This window comes from Pollachius pollachius, assembly GCF_949987615.1.
Source record: "Pollachius pollachius genome assembly, chromosome: 1".
Lineage (NCBI taxonomy): Eukaryota > Metazoa > Chordata > Actinopteri > Gadiformes > Gadidae > Pollachius > Pollachius pollachius.
This window is the reverse complement of record NC_136934.1, coordinates 27390076-27407816: the sequence shown is the minus strand read 5'-3', so window position 1 is coordinate 27407816 and position 17741 is coordinate 27390076. Positions and strand designations below refer to the sequence as shown.

Here is a 17741-nt window from a genome sequence, read left to right as displayed (position 1 = left end):
GGAATAGTAATGATGGTCTTTTCACCAAAGTACTTTAAAAAGTAACTTTGTTTATTCTACAAACTGCTTAAGAAGAGTGTATTTTGGAAGTTCAAAGCTATAAGCATATAAACAATAAGAGCCATTAAAACAATCAAGAATAATACAAGATAAATGCAACCCCAAAAACCACATATTTTTTTTAGAAGATGTTATCATTTTAAACATATGCTTACAAAATATGATTTTAAAGCGCTCATTCTTATTTTGAAAACCTGTGTATTACGAAAGTATAGTGATATTGTGATACATTTAAATGAAAAGTGATTTAAGTTGAAATCAATTAAACTTCAATTGTAACCACTAAAAATGATAGGGGGCCAGATCTGATTATGAACAACACAAAAAATGGCATGCAAATTCCACTCTATTCAGGACTAATTTAACCAATCCATTGAGCGACTCGGGACCTCAAAGATGGGTTGAACATTTATGTAATAAACGCCTAGACACATGCATTGCTTAATGCAATCCTTAAGAATTTGTGTTTTCTGGGAATTGGAATCAGGTTACATTTTAAATGTTGTTAAAAGATATATAGCCCCTTATCCTGATAAATACTTGCATGATTGATATTTAGAATTAGATAATATATCATTGCAATTGTAACTGCCATACGTTTACAGAAAAAATATTTTAGAAACAAAAGGACGAACCCTTACTATTATTTCTGCCATGTGTTTTGCGAAAGGGACTTTGAATGTCATTGTCAGATGACTTGGGTGCCTCACTTGCCAACATTTAAGCCCTCAATATCTTGATTGTGCAGCGATCCATGAAGACAACATCACTGTGACTCCAGTCTAGTTCGTTAAAAAAATATTTTATAGGAAGTCATTTGTGAAGATAATATGTCAAACTGATTTTGATGATTCTCGAATAACCAATGTTATAGCGGCTAGCCTCCGCATACAGCCTATCACGGCTTAGGGAGGGAAGGATCGATTGATGAAGTTGAAAAAAACAAATGAGGAATTGAGGAATGCTCGAAAAAAGGATTGAAAGCTATACCATTTTATCAAAAAAGGTTAATTTCTATCCTTTGACCTCTCTTTTTTTCTCTCTCTCTAGATGAACATATCAGGGGTGAGATGGAGAACAGACAGAAGAGCAGGAGGAATGAGTCTACAATCTACAGAGAGAGAGAGAGAGAGAGAGAAAGTGAGAGAGAGAGAAGGGGGGGGAGGCATGCCTGCTGGCAGGAGAAGAAGAAGACAGCTGTGTTTGGTGGGTTATTTTTAAACGCATCAATGCTGCTCCAATCCCCTAGCCTCGCTGACCTATTTTTAGCCTGGACCGACATTGTTCTATTTTTGTCACCTGTGGGCCATGCAGTTGTTGATTTACATGCAAATCGAGCACACTCGCTCTTGCTCTGCTCTCACTCTGCCCTCGCTCTCTCTCTCCCTCCCCTTCCCCTACTGCTGCAGCTTCAAAGCTTCACAGTATACATGCCTCTCATGCCAGCATCTCTCTCTGCTATAAATTTCACCATTAATCTCTGCTTAGATACTTCACTGAGCAAGAAATAAGCGACAAGAGCACGGAGGCAATACAGAGTCGACACAGAAACACAAAAGAGGCAGACCGGGGGAAGCAAGCAACAGACAGTGCTTGTGTGTGTATGTGAGTGGAGGGGGGAGTCAGTCAGCTCGGTGGAACGCAGCGTGGGTTTTCAACGCACAGCAACCACTCCTCCTCCTCCTCCTCCTCATCATCCTTCTTCTAATCAAGTCGTCTGAACGTGTCAGTTGCACACTGAGGCACCAAGTAGAAGTGCGGAAGCGGAGAAAAACACAGAGAAGGATAGGACAGTGTGGTTTTCTGTTATTGCTTGACAGTGAGAGCATTCCTCTCTCTCCCTCCCTTCTCCCTCTCTCCCTCCCTCCCTCTCTCTCTCTCGCTCTCTCTCTTTCTACTCTCTCTCTCTCTACTCTATCAACTCTCTCTCTCTGAGCTAGGAACAGCGAAAGCAAGATTGTTGGCTGTTTGTCGACTTGGTCTCTCCCACTCTCCCCCCTCTCTCTCTCTCTTTACTCTCTCTGTACTCTATCAACTCTCTCTCTCTGAGCTTGGAACAGCGAAAGCAAGATTATTGGCTGTTTGTCGACTTGGTCTCTCCCACTCTCCCCCTCTCTCTCTCCCTCCTCCTCTCTCACTCTCTCTCCCTCGGGTGGCTGAGGGGTGGCTCCATCGTGACAGGAAGCCAGGGCTGGCGATGAGACCTGAGCGCTGACTGGAGTATGCTGCAGACGATTTACGAGGGCGAGTCGAGTTTCTCCACCACAGAGCGACACCTCGGACACCAGCGGCTCTTTGGCCACACCAAGATGCACAACGTGAACAGCACAGGTGAGCCCTGTGACCCCCTGACACATCTTTTCTTAGCACCATCATTACTATTTTCATCTTGCTTCTCCTCCCTCCAGCCAACCCCAGACCAAACCCCAGCCCCCCCTTCCCTAACAATCCAGCCTTTCTCTCATTTCACTATCTTTGGATCAGCTTCCACTCGCCCACCTCTAAACTATTTAAAATCCTCTGTTTGGCTCTCGCTAGCATTCTCTCTCTCTCTCTCTCTCTCTCTCTCTCTCTCTCTCTCTCTCTCTCTGTGGGTGAGTCTAAAGCTCATCACTTCTCACCAAGGTGGTTTTAGAAGGCTCTGCTCTGTCTCTCCATCCAGGTATTTCTTCTGTTCATGTTGCCTGTGCTATTATATGCTTGACTTTTGATGTGGCTTTAGTCAAGTGTGTATGTGTGTGTGTGTGTGTGTGTGTGTGTGTGTGTGTGTGTGTGTGTGTGTGTGTGTGTGTGTGTGTTCAAATGCTTCCATGTCAGCCTGTACTTTTAAATGGAAGAGGAAACATTGTGACAAAAATAATAATTAGACAACTCAAAAAGGTTTGTTGGTGGGGTATGTACCGGACAATGCCTGCTCTATTTGTGACCTGGTGCTGAAGTGCACAGCGCTCAGTTGGAACAATGAACAAAGACTCATAGTCTTTGCACTCAACCTGTTTATTCAAACACCAGTCATTAATTTAGGGGAGAAAACAAGTCAAGAAAATGTAAGGGCCTATGTAGGATTTTATGAAGGTACTAATGTTTTTGTTCCCTGCTGGAGAGTCTGGGAGGGGAGTGGGGGATTTAATCATATGAGCTGTTTAAAATAGCCTAGCATTGGAGTACAACTAGCATCTTATAAGAGACAATAACATGTAGTTGGGGATCCTTACCTTTGAATGCACATGTATTTGTTGGTCTTAACATGCATTGAGTGATGATTATTCTGAAATAAACTACTAGGGATGGGTGAATGTGAGTAAACAAAGATGTTTGGGGTACAAAAACAACCAACAAGAAGAATGTTTTTTCTGTATGTCAAACCTCCAGATCAACCGCTGCCTTTTACTGGCTTGAAGCAGCTACAGTGCATAATATATGCACTGCCTTCGTGGTCCTGTGAGCTAAACAACAGACATTCAGAGTGCCTGAATTCAGGCTTCTTGCTTATTCTGTGGGTCAGCTATTCTTGGGGGAGTTATTTTAAGCTTATGGCATTAGGCTGCTAAGATTAGGCCTCTGTGAGTTATAGTTCCATCTCAGCAGCCTCTAGAATAGTGCTGGGAGCAGACATTTAGAAAAAACGATTTCCTATCAAACATGCTTCATAGTTTCCCATGTGAGAACACCGATAGGGTAGTAAAAAGTCCTGTATATAGATGTCATTTGGGTTGTTTATTATTCTTTGTGGTTCAGTTAGTGGGTACATTCAGAACATATATATATATATGTTTTGAAATGTGTGATGCCTGACTGCTTATGTTGACAGTAAATCCCATGACATTTTTTCCACAATTCCTGCGCAATGACAACCAGCCTCTCAGAGTGGATCTTCACCTAAAACAAAAACAATAACTTGAGAAAAAAACAGTTTCTTCATAGAAACCTTATTGCACATTATTGCACATTTCAAGCCCCCTTGGTGGTGTTCATCTCTATCATCTTCACTATTAGCCTAATTTGAAATATATTCGGTCATCAGCCCAATGCCAGCAGCATAGTATCACTGTACTGCCTTATTCAGTAAGGATAATTATATGTGCCAGATACAAATATGTTGTAATTTGTGCTGTGACATATGTAACATTATACAATGAAACATGTTAACATACCAATGGAGGCAGTAGCGTATCGGTTAAGTGTGCTGCTTCCCTTCGTTTGAAATCACTTGCATGAATCTTTGGCTGTTAAACTCTCTGGTTGTTTCATGCCTTATGTTGTCTTCTATGTAGCTGTTGATCAGTGCTGTAATTAGTGGCACCTTAAGACTGGATAGCAGTCATCGTTGTTCCCCCTGACTCCCTCGGGCAGAGAAAGCTCTGTGTTTGTTAGCAGATAGCCAGCAAGCCACAGGCTCAGCTGCGTGTACGAGCCCCAGACTTTAAAATAAAGGCCTGTTTCCTGCTTTAGACATAGCAGCTGCCCAAAATAACTAGGCACTTAATGAAAGATCCAGCACCACATAGCAGGCCCAAGCATTTGTTTATTTTTGCCCACGAAACATCTTCTGCATCTCTGACTCTATTTATATGGTGGAAGATGGAGTTGCAGCTTGCAAACCTTCAACTGCAATGACTACAATTATCACTAACAAAATACTTTTTACATTGTTACTTGGAGTAATTTGCAGAAATGAGTTCCGCCAGCAAACTTGATAATGCTTAAAGTATTAACTTGAAATTGAAAATAGCTTGAAAAATTCTGATTTTGTACAATTATGACCTCAATCTAGCTACTGAAAAATATCCAGTTTAGATCCAGTCTGTGGTCTGTAACTGAACTTGTGACAATGTTCCCACGTTACTCTTTTTAAACGGGTTATGTAGACACTTGCATGCATACGGCCCTTATTCTGCATATGCAGTCACTATCTACAGGCACTGGGGATGTGTGGTCTCTATGCCCTGGTCCTCTTGTTTGGGAAGTCTGCTAATGCAGCTAAAAGAAAAGAAAGGAAGGAGGCCGCCGCCGTCAACAAGGCTAACCCGCCAGCAAGGCTAATGAGAGGCAGATCGGCGATAGAAATAAACCCTGTGGGACCGTGGACGATGGGTCTCTGGGGTGGGAGAGTCATCACTGAATGGCATGAGTCACCCCCCCCCCCCCCCAGCAGGCCCTATGTGGAGAGGAATTAGGGCATGGGGCGGCTGCTTTACGCTGCCTTGTACTTCATCCAAATGTGGTACCTGTCATTCATAAATCTCTTGTTTACCAGTGCCTGCTGGTGTTTCTAAGCACTAGTCTAGCCAATCAGGACGCATATTGCTTTTACTGCAAGAGTTGTTAAAGTGGATGACAGGCCTACTGCAGCAGCCTACTTCTCTTGCCACGTTTAAACTGAAAGAAATATGTATTTTACCATGCCTAAATGCAACACATGCGATTTTATTTCTGTCGTGTTAAATTGAGCACACGGCTCTTTTGCACGTAGACTATGTTAAGACCCTTCTCAGAAAACCATTTATAATAAGACCCTGGCTACTAGTTCCGTATTCTCCTCTGCCTAGGAACAATTTCATGATACATAAAACAGATCACTTATAGTTTCAGCTTGTTTTATTGTGCACTTAAAATTTACCAATTTAATCAAACAAATGAAACAACCTTCTGTTTCTGAAATAAATATATAGAGGTGAATTTACACTTTATTTTAGCTTTTCTGTTTGTATATAACACACCGTGTGCCTAATCATCTCTTCGACCCACCAACCATCCTACCTGACACACTTGACCGTAACCCAATAGAACCGGTACATCAAGCTGCTCTGGTTCTGTAGAGGGCTATCTCATAGACCCCTACCAGCCCCTCTCCTCCTCTGTGTCTCTGTCCTCCTCTTCCTCACTGTGGGTGATGATCTGATGGCTGGCTGGACACGGTGGCCGTGATCAAGAGAAGTCCTTAATGGCCTCAGCCAGGCTACAGAATGAAAGATGAGATTAATTAGGTATCTCAGTCGCTTGAAGTCTCCCTGCCAGCAGGTGTGGACTGTCTATATTTAGGTCCATTAGGTGATAGAGAGTGGGGAGAGATATAGAGGAGACACAGAGAGAGAAGGGGCCAGGGCTGTCTGACTCATTGAGCTTCTCAATGGTTCACAGGTTTACAGGCTGGCCACTGCAACACTTTAAAAAAAACCTATCCTTTGTCAAGAGCTAACAGGCCAAAGATTAATAATGCCTCTCAGCAGAAGAAAGGTCCATGCAACAGGTCTCTCTCTCTTCTCTCTCTCTCTCTCTCTCTCTCTCTCTCTCTCTCTCTCTCCTCTTCGTTTGATCGGTAGTGTTGATTTAGTGTGTTTTGAGAAGACACAGGGATAGTGTACCCCCCTAGCCCCAACCCCTCTCCTTGCTGCCTCCTTCTTTGAGTGTGATTAATGAGACAAGATACCTGCCCCTTTACTCACTTCAGGTTGTCTTTATAATGCAACCTTTTATTTTTTGTGTTTCCCTCTCTCCCATTCAGACTGTTTATTACTTTCTTTCCTTGTCTTTTTTGTCTTTTGTTCTTGCTTTCTCTCTCTCTTTCTCTCTCCCTTTCTCTCTCTCTTTCTGTGTCTTTCTCTGTCTGTCTGTCTGTCTGTCTGTCTGTCTGTCTGTCTGTCTGTCTGTCTGTCTGCTCTCTCACTCTCTCTCTCTCTCTCCCTCTCTCTCTCTCTCTCTCTCTTTCTCTCTCCCTCTGTGTCTCTCTGCTGGGCTCTCTCTAGTCTTATATAACGGACCCAAAGGCCAACAGAATGTCATTGTGTGGACAAGGCAAAAGTTAGCAGGAGACACCACACGGAGAGGCTCAATATCCGCAGGATGGCGAGACATAATTACGTTGCCGTTGTTACCATGGCAGCACCGAGTTAGGCTGGTGGTGGAGGGGGCTGCTTGTCGTAGACCAAGATTGCACCATTTGCTTCTATGTTGCTATTTATAATGGCCATCAGCACCCACACAGCATGCTGGTGGCTGAAAAGAAAACAGGCTGTCACAAAACAAATGGGCGCCAGTGTACTTTACATTACGGGCGAGTATTGGAAGCATTGCCTGTTGTGATTCACAGCCGCTATACAGAGAAGCCTTCTGGTTTGGACATCACAGATCATCCTTATTTGCATTGATGTAGAAGAGTGTGTGTTTTTTAGTTGACGTTGTCCCTGTTTTCCTGCTGGCTTCTTCGTGTACAGGTGGTGTTATGAACCATTGAGAAGAATCAGCCACTGAATGCACTCTTCCTCCTCCTCTTCCTCCTCCCCCTCCAGCCTCTTGCCTTTTAAGAAGGTTTGATTTTTTCCCCCTCCTGTTTGGTTGAATAATGTAAGCTACATTTTTCAAGCGTACAATGCAATTCTTTGAGCGTTACCTCATGATGACTACAACTCAACTTTTCATAGAAATGGCAAACACAATCGTTTTGCTGTTTGAAAGAATGTCACGTGATACTGTGCGCTTACTCAATCCTCTTTGTCCACCAAAAATACAGCCACACAGATAGAAGGGAGAAGAGGAACAAATACAAATGGCTACACTGGATCTCCCATTCCAACCCCCTCTTTGAGGCTGGCGGATTTAGCTGCCTTGTCTTTTCCTTGTGTCCAAGCATCCTATTGATCCCCTGATCTACAGGCTAAATATATAGCCTTCAGGACAAAGGGATGCCCTCTTTCATAACATCTGGCCTCACCTAGAATAACAGGAAATGCTTGTCTCCCACTATTGAGACAAAGGCATTTCCAGGCAATGGGGACATCACACTAACTGCTCTGTGCAGCGGAGATACAAGAGAGGGATTAGATATAAAAGAACACACAGACAGACAGACAGACAGACACACACACACACACACACACACACACACACACACACACACACACACACACACACACACACACACATTCCATGTGGCCTGGTTCGGAAGGAGGATTATCTGTATGATGTAGAATGTTCTGTTAAGTCTATCTGCAAGTCTATTAACTGAACAGCAGATCGATAGGGTTTCCTGGAGATAATGGACTAGGAGGACTAGTTCCACATTTGGTGCCAGACAGCCATTGAGGCTGATATGGTGTCCCCCAGGGGGCTAATGATGTCTTCTGTTCTTTGTATACATTTATAAATTGCGGTATTACCATGCATCACGGGAGAGGAGTTTGGTTCTTAATTTTTGCCACAATTATCGTCCATTCCTCCTCCTTTTCTCTTATTTTATCTTCTGAAAGAATCACATCAATCCTGTAAATCAGCCTAAACAATTTAGTATATCGTGAGTTTAATGTGTGATTCCTCCCTATTTAAAGCACATAGCACTTGATCCTTACTCGCTATTAGCAACCAGTTTTGTGGGGATAGTGAGAAACCTCTCCAAATGTCTTGGTGTCTTCCCCATGCAGTGGACATTAAGCCAGAGGCGGCCCTAGAAGGGGATCCCGTATCCCCGCTAGACCTGCGCAAGGAGCTGAGGATGCTGGGCCCGGGGTCGGACCCCAGTATGTGGGAGCGGCAGCTGCAGCAGGAGTTGCTGCTCATCCAGAAGCAACAGCAGATCCAGAAGCAGCTCCTCATCAGTGAGTTCCAGAAGCAGCATGAGAACCTGAGCCGCCAGCACCAGGCACAGCTCCAGGAGCATCTTAAGGTCAGCACCTGTCCCATAGCATCACACTGCCTTATGACACTAGCACGCTTTGTAGCACGCAAAACACAGTGCAAAGCACAATACAAAACTGATAAACAAGAAGACAACAACTCAGAATGTGTCTCTCTCATAGGGCAGATCCTGCCCAGCCTGTAGGGGGGAGAGGGCAGGGGGAGGAGGCCTCGGGGCAATAGTGCTGTTATAATGCCTTCTATTGTTTGTGTGTTCAATGTGTGCACTTTCTTTAAAGGCCGTTAATAAAAAAACAATAATAAAGAAAATGACAAACAAAATAATGTAGCTGGCAAAGATGTCCCAAAGATTATAAAAACATTTATATATATATATACATATATATATATATATATATATATGTATATATATATATATATGTGTACATTCAGTCTATTCCTTATTACCTTCAGTAATCTTATTCTATATGATAATCTTAAATCTAAATCTATAGTCCATGCTGCTTTTGTTGTCCAGCTCCAGCAGGAGCTCCAGGCCATGAAGCAGCAGCAGGAGCTGGTTGAGAAGGAGCGACGTCTGGAGCAGCAGCAGCAGCAGCAGCAGCAGCAGCAGCAGCAGCAGCAGCAGCAGCAGCAGCAGCAGCAGCAGCAGCAGCAGCAGCAGCAGCAGCAGAGCCAGCAGGAGCGCGAGCAGGAGAGACTCCGTCGAGAGCAGCACCTCTCCAGCCTCAGCCTCCGGGGGAAGGAGCGCTCCAGAGAAAGTAAGAGCTCAGCACCGGCCTCCGTCCGCACCAGCCAGCCCTACTCTCCCTCCAACCTCCACCCTGCTACTCTCCCTCCACCCCTCCGACCTGCTACTCTCCCTCCACCCCTCCGACCTGCTACTCTCCCTCCACCCCTTTTTTATTAATGAAGTATTTTTATTACACTTAGTTGACTACTTTAGATTTTTAGCATGTATAAATACAATCTAAATTAATTAATCATTAGCCAGTCATGGGTCTACTAAATGTGCTGCTGAATGTAGGACCACCTCTGCCGTACCACTAGGGGGAGATCAACCTGCATACAAAAGGCTCTATCATCACTATACAAATATCATGGAAACGTAGGACATTGCTTACTGTTGCTTAATAACAAACATTATGGATAGCAGCAATAACACAAAGGAAAATTATATAAACAAATAAGACATTGTTATTAAGTAGCATCCCACATGTCGACGTCTTAGCCGTAACCCCTAGGGTAATGTCAATCTCTGTGTCTCTGACCTCTGGCCTCAAAGGTGCGGTTGCCAGTACGGAAGTCAAGCAAAAGTTGCAGGAGTTTCTGCTGAGCAAATCAGCGAAGGATCCAATCTGCAGCGGGGCCACTCACTCCCTGATCCACCATCCGAAGCTCTGGTACACGTGAGTCATCTCCTCTAAGCTGTGTCAGCATTACCACAGTGCTACGTATTCTGCTAACACAACAGTTCTTATCGTTGTATATGTGTGTGCTATGTGATCAGGACTTCCCATCACACATCCTTGGACCAAAGTTGCTCCCCGCTGGGCGGGGCGTCTCCGACGTGCCAGTACACCCTCCCCTCCCCCGTGGACAGCAAGGACGACTTCCCCTTGAGGAAGACTGGTGCGTTAGACACACACACACAAGGATGCACACCATGAACACATGTGCACGCACACTCCTTGCTGTGCACAAACACACACACACAAACACAAACACACAAACACAAATACACACAGATTACCACAATGAATGAGGTGTGAACCATTGACAATCTACCCAAGGCTGTGCTGAAGACCTGCTAACTCAGCTAGGCTCATTAGGACTGCTGCCCCCCACCTTCAAGCCTTCAGGGCCTCAAGACACTCTTAGCCTACTGACCATCACAGGAAAATACATAAAGTTACATCTCAGGAAAAAATATGTTGTGAACAATTGTTCACCACTCACACTGGCCTAGAAAATATAATGGGGTGCAGTACTGAAAATGAATAAGCAGCATTTTAAATAAACAAGTGTTCCAATCTTACAATCAGACACAAATTTCCCATGTCCTCTTTCAGCAGTTATTGCAGTACAAGATTGACCTACAGAGTGTTGTGTTCTTCTTAATTATTGGCCTTACAAAAGATATTGACAGCATGCAAATTTCCCCCAAACAGCTAAGATTTGTTGCCTTAGAGCAGGGTGACCCCCGGAGGGGGAGGTTGTACAAATGGGAGGGAATTTCCTTCTTGGTTCGCTCCAGTGAGGTCAAATGTTACATAATGTTATTTTCCTATCTGTGTCTCTTTTAATTAAATTGGCTAACCATTATACCTGCTCAGTTATTGGACTACTGGCCTGTCATTCTATGTGTATGCACAATTTAAAGATTCAGGAGAGTGAATGATGGTGTTTATGTATAAAGGCATTCTTGGTCCTTGTTGAGGCACTTGTGAGGGTAAATGCTTGAATGGTTACATGAAAAGGGATTATGTTCATTGTTACTTTGGTTGAAGTATCCTCGCTGTAGGCGTGCCTTTATATCCTGGAGACAAGGAGTAACCACTTAGCTGTGATTACCAGCTTAGGACTGTTTTTAAGATATGAAAGCTGCCTGAATTAAAATTGTAGGTGTATGATAGCATTAAGTGCCTTTTGACCAGCATCCAAAAGGTAATTACGTGGTAAAACAAATTGATAACTTCGGACAAAATATGAATTGTCCAGTGAATCTGGTTGATAAAAAAAGACTTTGGCATGCCTTTCATTCATGATCAATTTAATGCTTTATTGTCCTCTAAGTATAATGCATTGTATGTATGATGAATTTGTAGGAAAACATTACCCAGCAGTTGGATTCCAGAATCTATATGTGGTCATTTCCTGTGCAGGTCTGCCTCCCCCACTTCCTGTGACTCTTCATTTAAGCCCTAGCAGAAGTTGGTACTCAAGAACTAACACACAAAGGTAGCCTTGTTGCACCACTGACTGTCACTGATAGCTGATTGGCAGGTGTTACTGACTCAGAGCTCTGGAACAGGATGGACCCACTGTTTGTTTAAGTAAAGTTAGCCCTCTGAAAATAAAGATGACTCTAGTGCTACAAGCTAGGCCTCCTGCTGCTCCAGCTAGTGGCCAGACAGAGACATCTCTCCTTGGATTTCTAGTTGTTCTAGTGGAGGTTAAAATAGAGACATCTTAGAGCCCGGAAGGGTTTCCAGACGGGTAAATTGTGTCGTCGTCGCTCATCATTGTCAAATTGAATAATCGTGCCGATCTCAGAATACTTTTTTGCATTTGGATGTCTTGTGCTCATGTTCATTCAGTGTCCTCAACCTGGCAATCAGTGTGAAGCCTGGGAGGAGGGGCTAAGACAAATATCTGCAATATGTTAAATTTGGAATTAATTTGGAAAATGTTAAATGCTCATTGTCAATTTCATATATTGTATCTTTAAACATAGTATATTACTGTACAAGGAAGTAACTAGTTATAGTTTTGACCTGAAGGTATAAAGAAGATAACAAGAGCACAAAACCATATTCTCAAGCCGAATCTAAACTCAAACTGAAAATATATCACCACCAGCTCCCATTTAACTATAAACATTTAAAGATTTACAATTGGCATTGGCAAGATATATGAATATATATCATCGAACTGTAGATAAGTTGAAGGCCTGATAATTACAAGTTTCAAAAACCATTCAAAGTAGTGTAGAGAATTCCATGTGATTAACTTTTTAACTTGCTATATATCCTTTCTGTGTTATGTCCGGGGACTATAATAGCCTGAACATAGGGCACGTGATAGTCTGGTGCTAGAATAGAGTCAGCTGAGCGGTTGAGAGGTTTAACACCCGCTGTGGTCTTGACCTAGTTAACAATGTTGTGCATTCAGCAGGAGCAGGAAAGGATTTGAAATGGGCTCTTAAAAGGGTAATATGGTCAGCTTAAGGTACACTTAACCTTTGGAAGTTTAATTTGTAAAGCTAAGACAAACAGGAAGGGACAAGGATTGTACTCTAGCCTTAGATCAAAGCAGTGCATTTAAGTTCATTTCTCACAGCCTATTCCCAACCTCAAACAATGCCCACATTTGGCCTTATACATATGTTCTAAGCAAAACCATGATCCCTGTTTGCGGCTGATTTTGAATGTAATAACATTATGGATTTATGACCATGGTTTGTTCCTGGCATGCGTGTTTCAGTCGGACCGAGAGCTGGCTAGCCTGCCAGCGGTGCTGAGGAACGGAAGGTGTTTCCGCCGCCATGGTTGGCTCCTGGTGCCTTGTGTTTTCCCCCCTTGGAGACAGGCGAGAAAAAGCTACATCCCTCGTTGCTGTCTTATGTTCCCGTGGCGACAGTTTGCGATGCAGAGCTCGGTGGCGGCAGAGTCTAAAAATAGAAACCAATCAGAGCTGCGAGGCGTGAAGCCGATTCATACAGCCTCTCTGCAGTCTATCTATCGCTACATGGCTTCCCAGCAGTTTCTCTATCTATCTCTATATGGCCTCCCTTCAGTCTATCTATCTATCTCTATATGGCCTCCCTTCAGTCTATCTATCTATCTATCTCTATACGGCCTCCCTGCAGTCTATCTATCTATCTATCTCTATACGGCCTCCCTTCAGTCTATCTATCTATCTCTATACGGCCTCCTTGAAATCTATCGATCACTATACGGCCTCACTGCAGTCTATCTATCTATCTCTATGTGGCCTCCCTTCAGTCTATCTATCGATCTCTATACGGCCTCCTTGAAATCTATCGATCGCTATACAGCCTCACTGCAGTCTATCTATCTATCTATCTATCTATCTATCTATCTATCTATCTATCTATCTATCTCTATACGGCCACCCTACAGTCTATCTATCTCTATACGGCCTCCGTTCAGTCTATCTATCTAACTCTATACGGCCTTCCTGCAGTCTATCTAGCTCTCTTTTTTCTTTCACTCCCTCTCTCACTCTCACCCTGTACCTCTTGCCCATACAAGCACACATTAGGCCACCTTAGTTAATATGCAAAGCGTTTGCACTGCTTTGACAGGAGCCAGAAATAGCTGCATCTGGTCCAATCTGCTGGCCATGACCCAACCCAGCGCACATTACCATTACTAACTTCACAGCTGTGTGCTCTACACAGCGCTCTCACACACACACACACACACACACACACACACACAGACACACACACACACACACACACACACACACAAATCTTACACATGCATCCCCAGCGCCCACAGACAGACCCACGCACTATTTATTTATTGACATGGCCTCCATTATTGCTGCAGGTTGCTTATTGTATAACAGATGTTTTACAAAACCCGGTGCTATCAAGCTAGCTCCCCGCTGGAGAGCTTATTATCTGTTACAATGTTTCGATGAACACTAGGGATGGTGGGGTGGACATCAACGGAGGGGATGGGTCGATGGGAAACTGCATGTGAGACTAGGAGGTGCTAAGGGAGTGAGTCACCCTCCCTGGGCGTTCGTATAGAAACATGCTTCCGCTCCTAGACACAACATTCACTCACATATGGCGGTTCTCTGGCGATCATGCCATTTCTCAGAGTCTCTGAAGTCTAGATCGAACCACGACTTGGAGGAGAAAGGGATTGTAGCCGTTTCCTTTACAACCTTGTTGATGCATGTTGTTGAAACATGTCCTTTTAATTCAGCCTTGGTTGAAATCGAATTATAGTGTGTACTGAATGCATGTTGATAATGATACACTTCTTTTAATGGTGTGACTACATTGGCATGACACCGGCTTCCTCCATCTTCTGCGCCACCTTTTCAAATAAATCGCTGTTTCTCGTCTTCCGACGGCGACAGCAACACGACTACCATCTCCTTCTACTTTCGGCTCACAGCCCCCGGAAAAGATGTCGAGCATGCGCAGAACGCAAAATCCAATCCCAATTCTGTTGACCGTTAACATGCAGGCTTAATGCGACTATCAATCGAATAATCTAAGAATTAATCAGACTATGGGAAACCCAATTCGATTCGATTTTAGTTCGCCTAAGGTGTATACATGCATCTTAATAATCGAATCATAGTTGGACTAACCCAATAATTTGATTTTCTTGAGTGTCATGTAAACGCACTGAATGCTACATATTGTACCTTTACTGAACTAAGATTATGCATGTATACAGCTTAGACAGACTATAATCGAATCGAATCGAGTTAGTCATAGTCGAATAAAGACACCAAGATTATTCGATTGTTAGTCGAATTAAGCGTGCATGTAACGGATCGGATCGCATGGAATCAGATTTTGCGTTCTGCGCATGCTCAAGATTTTTCCCAAAGGCCGTGATCCGGAAGTATAAGGAGACGATAGTCATGTTGTTGTCGCCGTCGGAAAAGACGGCAATTTATTTAAAAAGGTGGCGAAGAAGATGGAGGAAGCCGGTGTCGTGCCAATGAAGTTACCCCCTATAAGAAGTGTATCATCATCAACATGCATTCAGTACACGCTACGCTTCTGTTACGAGAGTAGCGTATGTGTGTGCGCGAGAATGGCAGTGTCTGTGTGTGAGTGACCTCAGCGAGTGAGTGGACGAGCGAGGAGAGCGAGCGGTTGCGCATGTCAGTTTAGTGAATGAACGAGTCCGTTTGTGTCTGTGCAAACGTGTACTGTTAAGTTGGTGGAACTACGGATAAAGTACCCAGCCTGTCAATAATCGGTGGCCACTTCATTCCGACCTATAAGCAGACCAACTGCCGGTCAAAGTGAAGGGTGTTACCCCCGAGAGAACATCGGCCCTGGAGGGAAGGTGTCTCCTGTGCTCCTCGACTACGGTCTGGGAGCCGACAGCAGGAAAGGTGCAACACTTCGATTTCACCCAAGGTTGAAATAAAAGTACATGCGTTTCTAAATGTTGGTCATCAACGAGGTTGTAAAGTAGTAACTTCGGGCTCATCTGTCAAAAGAAATGTTTTTTTACGATCTTTATTCATTCATTCATTGCGCCGCGGCCGAACTGACGGGGACATTCTCTGATATTATGAATCTTAAAGACTGTGTCAGGTTCTCCGACTTTCTGGTACTTAAGCAACTAGTAAAGACTCGTAGTGAGGGTTATCTCAGCCATGGTGGAGAAGGAATTGGGGTAAAGGAACTTTGGCTTTGACTCTCTGAAGTCCACATTGAAACGGGACATAGAGGAGAAAGAGATTGTTGCCGTATGCGGGACAGCTGTCAGTTCACTTCGGGTCCATTTCTCCGACGCTCCATTGTTCCGTCCTCTCGGTCGTATGCAGACTCCTCTAGCTTGACTCCTCCCGCTGCTCTGCTGCCGGAGGAGTCCGCATACGACCGAGAGTGCGGAACAACGGAGTGTCGGAGAAATGACATGGACCTGAAGTGAACTGACAGCTGTCTCCTGAAAACATCCTTCTCGAATGCTGCGGCCGCCTGAGTTTGTTGTTGCTAGTGACGTAAAAAGGTCAACCGGTGGCTCTATTACCACTAGTTGAAATGGGCACAGCGCCACCTATCGTACCGGGGTAAGAAATGCTTCAGCCAATGAATCGATTTTCTCACTGCCATGTATAATCGGACAATTGCAGTTGTCCGATTGAAGAGCATAGTTGAAGTATGGCCTTTATCGGATTAAGCTGTGCATGTAAATGTACTGATTGACATCCTTAGATGGGAAAAAGAGGATTTTTTAAACCTAATAATTGCAGGCCGAGTCCCTGTATGTCTGTGTGCCGTCACTGTGTGCTTGTCTCTGTTGTGTATTAAGGGTGTGCATGGGGAGCTCCTGAAACATCTGCCATGTTTTCTATTAGTTTAACTGCTGCTACTGTAGCAGACTGCGGTCCCCATGACTTTATCACTAGATCCTGGGCTCTATCTTGCACCAAGCTCAATTTACTTCCTACACCGACACATGTATCGTTGCTAGTTTGCATCCGGCGTATAGTTTATTTTCCGCCGCAGCAAACTTGCGCCCTACACTTGCGCCCTGGAGAGGCGTGTCGGCGAAAAGCAGAGGCGTGTTCCGGCGCAAATGATACTTGATGCTATTTTAGCGATCCAAATAGCGGATAGCGCAGTTGGTGTTGCTATTTTTACGTGCAATGGCAGGTCGGGACTGCAACACAAGCTTACACACACTTAAGCTATACACAGCAAAATCATGCAAATGATTAGCCTAATTGAAATATTATGCTGTCAAAGATTATTCATATATGTGAAACTGCATAGAAATAGCATGTGGATTGTGGAAACATTTTTGAAACATCTGAAGTACTAGTAGTACACTGTAAAAAGAAAATAGTTGGATCAACTTAATTGAATTACTTCAATTGGTAACACGTAAATGAATTAAGTTTATTCAAATAAAAATAGCAAGTTAGACTAACCCAATTGTTTTAAGTCAGATCAAATTACTAAAATGTTAGTTTTCAAATAAACAATTTGCATCAATCAAACTTAAAATGAATGCACAACAAATTAAAATTTCCTTTTTTTCCAACTCAATTATTTGCTATATCCTGAAGTAAGATACTGCTTCCTTACATTTACATTTACATTTAGGGCATTTAGCAGACGCCTTTATCCAAAGCGACTTACAATAAGTGCATTTGTTGCAATAAGTACATTTGTCATAAGAAGTGAAACAATATATCGCTGTCGGTACAGTAAAGATGTTCATAGAACCAAGTGCAAGTATTACAATCGCTAGGCTAACCCATTCCCCGTGTAAAGCAATGATAGCAGCTACTGTAGATGCTACACAATTAAGTACCTTGAATAAGTGCAATGTACAAGTGCCAGGACGTACAACATTCAATGGTGGCTGTGCATTGGTTTCTATGCAGAGTCGAGGTGAACTCTGAAGAGGTGAGTTTTGAGTCTTTTGCGGAAGCTGGTGAGCGACTCTGTGATCCTGACATCGGTAGGGAGCTTGTTCCACCACTGAGGTCCCAAAACAGAAAAGTTGTGACTTCGCTGATCGACCTTTGCCTGCTCTTAGCGATGGCGGTACCAGACGTCCAGCTGAGGTAGTTGAGCGGAGGGA

The 17741-nt window shown here is 43.7% G+C and overlaps 1 protein-coding gene across 3 annotated transcripts in view; it reads left to right on the top strand.

The window, feature by feature from the left end:
* Positions 1-2282: 2282 nt before the first annotated feature.
* Positions 2283-17741, top strand: part of hdac9b (histone deacetylase 9b) — a gene marked incomplete at its 5' end in the record, with an annotated part of 49704 nt that continues 34245 nt past the window's right edge. For 2 of the 3 annotated variants that reach the window (XR_013812497.1, XM_079753078.1), the window contains 5 exons: positions 2283-2391; positions 8478-8719; positions 9209-9452; positions 9977-10100; positions 10202-10323. Coding sequence is in view for 2 of the 3 variants with exons in the window: in XM_079753078.1 (XP_079609204.1) it covers positions 2283-2391; positions 8478-8719; positions 9209-9452; positions 9977-10100; positions 10202-10323 (841 nt within the window). The remainder of the gene's footprint in view (positions 2392-8477; positions 8720-9208; positions 9453-9976; positions 10101-10201; positions 10324-17741) is intronic. The other variant, XM_079753079.1, reaches the window with a different exon arrangement.